The sequence below is a fragment of the Oncorhynchus masou genome, unplaced genomic scaffold, assembly GCF_036934945.1.
Source record: "Oncorhynchus masou masou isolate Uvic2021 unplaced genomic scaffold, UVic_Omas_1.1 unplaced_scaffold_10389, whole genome shotgun sequence".
Taxonomy (NCBI): Eukaryota; Metazoa; Chordata; class Actinopteri; order Salmoniformes; family Salmonidae; genus Oncorhynchus; species Oncorhynchus masou.
In genome coordinates, this window is record NW_027000089.1 from 1 (window position 1) to 9186 (window position 9186).

Here is a 9186-nt window from a genome sequence, read left to right on the forward strand (position 1 = left end):
GGGCTATCTGTCTTTCACATGTTATCCTCTGGGGGGCTATCTGTCTTTCATGTGTTATCCTCTGGGAGGGCTATCTGTCTTTCATGTGTTATCCTCTGGGAGGGCTATCTGTCTTTCATGTGTTATCCTCTGGGAGGCTATCTGTCTTTCATGTTATCCTCTGGGGAGGGCTATCTGTCTTTCATGTGTTATCCTCTGGGAGGGCTATCTGTCTTTCACATGTTATCCTCTGGAGGGCTATCTGTCTTTCATGTGTGTTATCCTCTGGGAGGAGCTATCTGTCTTTTCCATGTGTTATCCTCTGGAGGGCTATCTGTCTTTCATATGTTATCCTCTGGGAGGGCTATCTGTCTTTCACATGTTATCCTCTGGGAGGGCTATCTGTCTTTCATGTGTTATCCTCTGGAGGGCTTTATCTGTCTTTCATGTGTTATCCTCTGGAGGGCTATCTGTCTTTCATGTGTTATCACTCTGGAGGGCCATCTGTCTTTCATGTGTTATCCTCTGGAGGGCTATCTGTCTTTCATGTGTTATCCTCTGGGAGGGCTATCTGTGCTTTCATGTATGTTATCCTCTGGAGGGACTATCTGTCTTTCACGTGTTATCCTCTGGGGGCTATCTGTCTTTCATGTGTTATCCTCTGGAGGGCTATCTGTCTTTCATGTGTTATCCTCTGGGAGGGCTATCTGTCTTTCATGTGTTATCCTCTGGAGGGCTATCTGTCTTTCATGTGTTATCCTCTGGGAGGGCTATCTGTCTTTCATGTGTTATCCTCTGGAGGGCTATCTGTCTTTCATGTGTTATCCTCTGAGGGCTATCTGTCTTTCATGTGTTATCCTCTGGGAGGGCTATCTGTCTTTCATGTGTTATCCTCTGAGGGGCTATCTGTCTTTCATGTGTTATCCTCTGAGGCTATCTGTCTTTCATGTGTTATCCTCCTGGGCTATCTGTCTTTCACATGTTATCCTCTGGGAGGGCTATCTGTCTTTCATGTGTTATCCTCTGGAGGGCTATCTGTCTTTCATGTGTTATCCTGGGAGGCCTATCTGTCTTTCATGTGTTATCCTCTGGGAGGAGCTATCTGTCTTTCATGTGTTATCCTCTGGGAGGGCTATCTGTCTTTCACATGTTATCCTCTGGAGGGCTATCTGTCTTTCATGTGTTATCCTCTGGAGGGCTATCTGTCTTTCATGTGTTATCCTCTGGGAGGGCTATCTGTCTTTCATGTGTTATCCTCTGGGAGGGCTATCTGTCTTTCATGTGTTATCCTCTGGAGGGCTATCTGTCTTTCATGTGTTATCCTCTGGGAGGGCTATCTGTCTTTCATGTGTTATCCTCTGGGAGGGCTATCTGTCTTTCACATGGTGTTATCCTCTGGGAGGGCTATCTGTCTTTCATGTGTTATCCTCTGGAGGGCTATCTGTCTTTCATGTGTTATCCTCTGGGAGGGCTATCTGTCTTTCATGTGTTATCCTCTGGGAGGGCTATCTGTCTTTCATGTGTTATCCTCTGGGAGGGCTATCTGTCTTTCATGTGTTATCCCTCTGGGAGGGCTATCTGTCTTTCACGTGTTATCCTCTGGGAGGGCTATCTGTCTTTCATGTGTTATCCTCTGGGAGGAGCTATCTGTCTTTCACGTGTTATCCTCTGGGAGGGCTATCTGTCTTTCATGTGTTATCCTCTGAGGGCTATCTGTCTTTCACGTGTTATCCTCTGGGAGGAGCTATCTGTCTTTCATGTGTTATCCTCTGGGAGGGCTATCTGTCTTTCATGTGTTATCCTCTGGAGGGCTATCCTTTCATGTGTTATCCCTGGGGGCTATCTGTCTTTCACATGTTATCCTCTGGGAGGGCTATCTGTCTTTCATGTGTTATCCTCTGGGAGGGCTATCTGTCTTTCATGTGTTATCCTCTGGAGGGCTATCTGTCTTCTCATGTGTTATCCTCTGGGAGGGCTATCTGTCTTTCATGTGTTATCCTCTGGGAGGGCTATCTGTCTTTCATGTGTTATCCTCTGGGAGGGCTATCTGTCTTTCATATGTTATCCTCTGGAGGGCTATCTGTCTTTCATGTGTTATCCTCTGGAGGGCTATCTGTCTTTCATGTGTTATCCTCTGGGAGGGCTATCTGTCTTTCATGTGTTATCCTCTGGGAGGGCTATCTGTCTTTCATGTGTTATCCTCTGGAGGGCTATCTGTCTTTCATGTGTTATCCTCTGGGAGGGCTATCTGTCTTTCATGTGTTATCCTCTGGGAGGGCTATCTGTCTTTCATATGTTATCCTCTGGAGGGCTATCTGTCTTTCATGTGTTATCCTCTGGAGGGCTATCTGTCTTTCATGTGTTATCCTCTGGAGGGCTATCTGTCTTTCATGTGTTATCCTCTGGGAGGGCTATCTGTCTTTCATGTGTTATCCTCTGGGAGGGCTATCTGTCTTTCATGTGTTATCCTCTGGGAGGGCTATCTGTCTTTCATGTGTTATCCTCTGGGAGGGCTATCTGTCTTTCATGTGTTATCCTCTGGGAGGGCTATCTGTCTTTCATGTGTTATCCTCTGGGAGGGCTATCTGTCTTTCATGTGTTATCCTCTGGAGGGCTATCTGTCTTTCATGTGTTATCCTCTGGGAGGGCTATCTGTCTTTCATGTGCTATCCTCTGGAGGAGCTGTCTGTCTTTCATGTGTTAATCCTCTGGGAGGGCTATCTGTCTTTCATGTGTTATCCTCTGGAGGGCTATCTGTCTTTCATGTGTTATCCTCTGGGAGGGCTATCTGTCTTTCATATGTTATCCTCTGGAGGGCTATCTGTCTTTCATGTGTTATCCTCTGGGAGGCTATCTGTCTTTCATGTGTTATCCTCTGGAGGGCTATCTGTCTTTCATATGTTATCCTCTGGAGGGCTATCTGTCTTTCATGTGTTATCCTCTGGAGGGCTATCTGTCTTTCATGTGTTATCCTCTGGAGGGCTATCTGTCTTTCATATGTTATCACTCCTGGAGGGCTATCTGTCTTTCATGTGTTATCCTCTGGATGGCTATCCTGTCTTTCATGTGTTATCCTCTGGGGGGGCTATCTGTCTTTCATGTGTTATCCTCTGGAGGGCTATCTGTCTTTCATGTGTTATCCTCTGGAGGGCTATCTGTCTTTCATATGTTATCCTCTGGGAGGGCTATCTGTCTTTCATGTGTTATCCTCTGGAGGAGGCTATCTGTCTTTCATATGTTTATCCTCTGGGAGGGCTATCTGTCTTTCATGTGTTGTCCTATCTGGAGGGCTGTCTGTCTTTCATGTGTTATCCTCTGGGAGGGCTATCTGTCTTTCACATGTGTTATCCTCTGGAGGGCTATCTGTCTTTCATGTGTTATCCTCTGGAGGGCTATCTGTCTTTCATGTGTTATCCTCTGGAGGGCTATCTGTCTTTCATATGTTATCCTCTGGAGGCTATCTGTCTTTCATGTGTTATCCTCTGGGAGGGCTATCTGTCTTTCATGTGTTATCCTCTGGGAGGGCTATCTGTCTTTCATGTGTTATCCTTTGGAGGGCTATCTGTCTTTCATGTGTTATCCTTTGGAGGGCTATCTGTCTTTCACGTGTTGGCCTCTGGGAGGGCCTATCTGTCTTTCACATGTTATCCTCTGGGAGGGCTATCTGTCTTTCATATGTTATCCTCTGAGGGCTATCTGTCTTTCATGTGTATCCTCTGGGAGGGCTATCTGTCTTTCATGTGTTATCCTCTGGAGGGCTATCTGTCTTTCATGTGTTATCCTCTGGAGGGCTATCTGTCTTTCACATGTTATCCTCTGGGAGGGCTATCATGTCTTTCATGTGTTATCCTCTGGGAGGGCTATCTGTCTTTCATGTGTTATCCTCTGGAGGGCTATCTGTCTTTCATGTGTTATCCTCTGGAGGGCTATCTGTCTTTCATGTGTTATCCTCTGGAGGGCTATCTGTCTTTCATGTGTTATCCTCTTGGGAGGAGCTATCTGTCTTTCATATGTTTATCCTCTGGAGGGCTATCTGTCTTTCATATGTTATCCTCTGGGGGGGCTATCTGTCTTTCATATATGTTATCCTCCTGGAGGGCTATCTCGTCTTTCATGTGTTATCCTCTGGAGGGCTATATCTGTCTTTCATGTGTTATCCTCTGGGAGGGCTATCTGTCTTTCATGTGTTATCCTCTGGGAGGGCTATCTGTCTTTCATGTGTTATCCTCTGGGAGGGCTATCTGTCTTTCATGTGTGTTATCCTCTGGGAGGGCTATCTGTCTTTCATGTGTTATCCTCTGGGAGGGCTATCTGTCTTTCATGTGTTATCCTCTGGGAGGGCTATCTGTCTTTCATGTGTTATCCTCTGGGAGGGCTATCTGTCTTTCATGTGTTATCCTCTGGGAGGGCTATCTGTCTTTCATGTGTTATCCTCTGGGAGGGCTATCTGTCTTTCATGTGTTATCCTCTGGGAGGGCTATCTGTCTTTCATGTGTTATCCTCTGGAGGGCTATCTGTCTTTCATGTGTTATCCTCTGGGAGGGCTATCTGTCTTTCATGTGTTATCCTCTGGAGGGCTATCTGTCTTTCACATGTTATCCTCTGGGAGGGCTATCTGTCTTTCATGTGTTATCCTCTGGGAGGGCTATCTGTCTTTCATGTGTTATCCTCTGGGAGGGCTATCTGTCTTTCATGTGTTATCCTCTGGGAGGGCTATCTGTCTTTCATGTGTTATCCTCTGGGAGGGCTATCTGTCTTTCATGTGTTATCCTCTGGAGGGCTATCTGTCTTTCATGTGTTATCCTCTGGGAGGGCTATCTGTCTTTCATGTGTTATCCTCTGGGAGGGCTATCTGTCTTTCATGTGTTATCCTCTGGGAGGGCTATCTGTCTTTCATGTGTTATCCTCTGGAGGGCTATCTGTCTTTCATGTGTTATCCTCTGGGAGGGCTATCTGTCTTTCATGTGTTATCCTCTGGAGGGCTATCTGTCTTTCATGTGTTATCCTCTGGGAGGGCTATCTGTCTTTCATGTGTTATCCTCTGGAGGGCTATCTGTCTTTCATGTGTTATCCTCTGGAGGGCTATCTGTCTTTCATATGTTATCCTCTGGAGGGCTATCTGTCTTTCATGTGTTACTCCTCTCGGAGGACTATCTGTCTTTCATGTGTTATCCTCTGGGAGGGCTATCTGTCTTTCATGTGTTATCCTCTGGGAGGGCTATCTGTCTTTCATGTGTTATCCTCTGGAGGGCTATCTGTCTTTCATGTGTTATCCTCTGGGAGGGCTATCTGTCTTTCATGTGTTATCCTCTGGGAGGGCTATCTGTCTTTCATGTGTTATCCTCTGGGAGGGCTATCTGTCTTTCATGTGTTATCCTCTGGGAGGGCTATCTGTCTTTCATGTGTTATCCTCTGGGAGGGCTATCTGTCTTTCATGTGTTATCCTCTGGGAGGGCTATCTGTCTTTCATGTGTTATCCTCTGGGAGGGCTATCTGTCTTTCATGTGTTATCCTCTGGGAGGGCTATCTGTCTTTCATGTGTTATCCTCTGGAGGGCTATCTGTCTTTCATGTGTTATCCTCTGGGAGGGCTATCTGTCTTTCATGTGTTATCCTCTGGGAGGGCTATCTGTCTTTCATGTGTTATCCTCTGGGAGGGCTATCTGTCTTTCATGTGTTATCCTCTGGGAGGGCTATCTGTCTTTCATGTGTTATCCTCTGGGAGGGCTATCTGTCTTTCATGTGTTATCCTCTGGGAGGGCTATCTGTCTTTCATATGTTATCCTCTGGAGGGCTATCTGTCGTTTTTATGTGTAAAAAAGAAGTGGGAAAAGATTAGAAAGAGACAGTCATGTACTGTTCATTGTGACTATTTTCTTCTTGCTAACCTACTATATTTCCACCACCATCCTTTCTTCAACCAGACTCTCCGTCCCCAACCCCATCCCACCGCTGTACAGGCAGGACCCAGGGGTGTCTGAGTGGCCGGAGAGGGCGGAGACGCACCCGTTTTCTGCTGAGGAGGAGTCAGAGTTGGGGTACATGGATGACCCCTACCATGAAGAGCCCTATGAGGAGCTACAGTTTAGAGAGTTCATCAGCTCGGAGAGACACCCTCTGGATGGTCGAGGTACTACATCACATTTCACAATCACAGATCCGGGAAATATATATCAGCGCAATGACTTTTAGTTTAAAAACATGACGTTTTGGCTTCCAAACGGCCTTCATTAAAAAGGACAAACAGTAGGATAGGACTAGAAAAAAAGGTTTAGGCCAGGGTTGGAATCAATTCCATTTCAAATCAGTCAATTTCAGGCAGGTAACTGTAAAAGTTGAATTGATCCCAACACCCTGGTTCGGTTCAGTTGATATGGCTGTTGTTTCCCTCAGGGGGGCGAGGAGCACCAGCCCCATGACATGGTACAGTGTGAGCTGTGTAACACCCTGACTCTGCAGTTCAACAACCACATGAAGAGGCATCACCCGGGCTGTGGCCAGAGCGCTGGGCGGCGAGGGTACCGCTCTACTGGGGCATACGTGGACGGGTGGTTCGGAGGGGAGTGTGGGTCCGGTAGCCCTTACTACCTGCTCTGTAGCACCTGTAGAGAGAAGTACCTGGCAGCTAACCTGGGGGAGATTGGATCCAAACATGACCGGTGAGTAAGATATGCACTTTATGCTTAAGCCTTATTTGTGCAGGAGTCACACACGAATATGCACTTTTTCATAGTCCTTCGAGCTGCATAGTAACACTGTATATACTTGTTAAAAGTACTACAACATTTGAGTCTGTCAGTTACTCCCAGGCATACTGTTTGTCTCTCCTCAGAATGAAAGGGCTTGCTTCTGATTTAATTGGACGACTGGACAGCACCTCCGATGGTAAGGATTTGACCCTCTATTTGTCACGGTTTCTTCTGCTCTGTGAATCATATGTTTAAGTGACTCCCAGTGAACCAATGTTTTCTTATAATAAATTCACCATGTGCTCGGAGACAGCGAATCATCTGGTGAATCACATTCAGGTCCCCCTCACAAGAGGTTTCTAACCTCATGGGTCTTAAATAAAGACTAAATGAAAATATGAATAAATACATTTAAAATAAATAAAAAGATGACTCATGACGATATCTGCTTCTTCCAACCAGAAGACTGGGAGCTGGGCCCTCTAGACGACTCTGACCCAGACCGGCTGACTGGGCTGGAGGACTTTGGGGTGTTGCTGAGACCTCTGGGCCTGAGTGAGAAGAAGCTGGTGCCAGACCCCATCCCCTTCACAGAAAACGACCCGCTGGGAGCGCTGGTCAACAGCACCAGTAACCCTGACGGATCAATGATCCAGAAAGGTACTGTACTTCACATAAAGCATTATGCAGCAAACTAGGATTGCAGAATCCCCAAATTATACCAAAACTCCACGGTTGGAGAATTTCTGGAATCAACAGGGAATAAGTTGCAAGGAAGTCCTGCGACCTACAAATCTTCAACTGGAATTTCTGAAAAAATCAGAGAATTCGTGGGAAAGTTTCAAACTAACTCAAACATACTGTGAAATATTTTCAAATGCTCACACAGATGTTGTAATGTTTTGTGTATCTCTGGTATACAGGTGTGGTCAGCACTGACACTAAGGGGTTAGGTTCCTCCGGCCCTCTGACTCTGGGGGAGCAGGCTGCATCGCTGAGAGACCCTCAGGACAGACTGCAGGCTCTTAGGAGAGTCACCTCTACAGCCCAGATACTACTGGCATACAGCATGGTGATGAGAGCACTCTCCCAAACATCCTCTAGGTTGGTTTGTTTAATTGGATCGGTATCTCACAATGTGGGCTAGTCTAATGTTCAGAGAGATGTGGGCTAGTCTATTGTTCAGAGAGATGTGGGCTAGTCTAATGTTCAGAGAGATGTGGGCTAGTCTAATGTTCAGAGAGATGTGGGCTAGTCTAATGTTCAGAGAGATGTGGGCTAGTCTATATGTTCAGAGAGATGTGGGCTAGTCTATTATTGGTAGTCTAATGTTCAGAGATGTGGGCTAGTCTAATGTTCAGAGAGATGTGGGCTAGTCTAATGTTCAGAGAGATGTGGGCTAGTCTATTGTTCAGAGAGATGTGGGCTAGTCTATTGTTCAGAGAGATGTGGGCTAGTCTAATGTTCAGAGAGATGTGGGCTAGTCTAATGTTCAGAGAGATGTGGGCTAGTCTAATGTTCAGAGAGATGTGGGCTAGTCTATTGTTCAGAGAGATGTGGGCTAGTCTAATGTTCAGAGAGATGTGGGCTAGTCTATTGTTCAGAGAGATGTGGGCTAGTCTAATGTTCAGAGAGATGTGGGCTAGTCTAATGTTCAGAGAGATGTGGGCTAGTCTAATGTTCAGAGAGATGTGGGCTAGTCTATTGTTCAGAGATGTGGGCTAGTCTAATGTTCAGAGATGTGGGCTAGTCTATTGTTCAGAGAGTGTAGTCTATTGTTCAGAGAGATGTGGGCTAGTCTAATGTTCAGAGAGATGTGGGCTAGTCTATTGTTCAGAGAGTCCATCAACAGCATATTCCATTCTACTGTACAGTGGCTACATTCCAGGCTCCTCCTCTGATGAGGTATTTCAATACACATTTGCTACTCTGAGAAGTAGCTTGTTATTTCACCTCCAAAACGTCTTATGAAACGTTTTAAATTGGTCTGAAAACATTGAGCTGGAAGCTTCTGTTATTGTTATTCTGACAGGCCAAATGTCAGAGTATTCATCAAACAATTCCTGTGCCGTTGTTCTAGTGATAAAGTGGTTTATATGTTACGGTTGATTGTGATGTTACGGTTACAGGGTTGTGATCTGTTTCCTGTAGAACACTACAGGGCTGTGATATGTTACTGTAGAACACTACAGGGCTGTGATATGTTACTGTAGAACACTACAGGGCTGTGATATGTTACTGTAGAACACTACAGGGCTGTTATATGTTACTGTAGAACACTACAGGGCTGTGATATGTTACTGTAGAACACTACAGGGCTGTGATATGTTACTGTAGAACACTACAGGGCTGTGATATGTTACTGTAGAACACTACAGGGCTGTGATCTGTTACTGTAGAACACTTCAGGGCTGTGATATGTTACTGTAGAACACTACAGGGCTGTGATATGTTACTGTAGAACACTTCAGGGCTGTGATATGTTACTGTAGAACACTTCAGGGCTGTGATATGTTACT

General features: G+C 45.7%; 1 protein-coding gene across 1 annotated transcript; it reads left to right on the forward strand.

Annotated features, from left to right (window-relative positions):
• Window positions 1–6024: 6024 nt before the first annotated feature.
• LOC135528808 (probable E3 ubiquitin-protein ligase HERC1) lies at window positions 6025–7771 on the forward strand (the record flags this gene model as incomplete). The annotated part of the gene is made up of 5 exons (XM_064957863.1): window positions 6025–6108; window positions 6372–6637; window positions 6811–6863; window positions 7130–7327; window positions 7591–7771. Coding segments are annotated over exons 1-5 (782 nt in total), but the record flags the coding sequence as incomplete, so codon positions are not given.
• Window positions 7772–9186: the final 1415 nt, after the last annotated feature.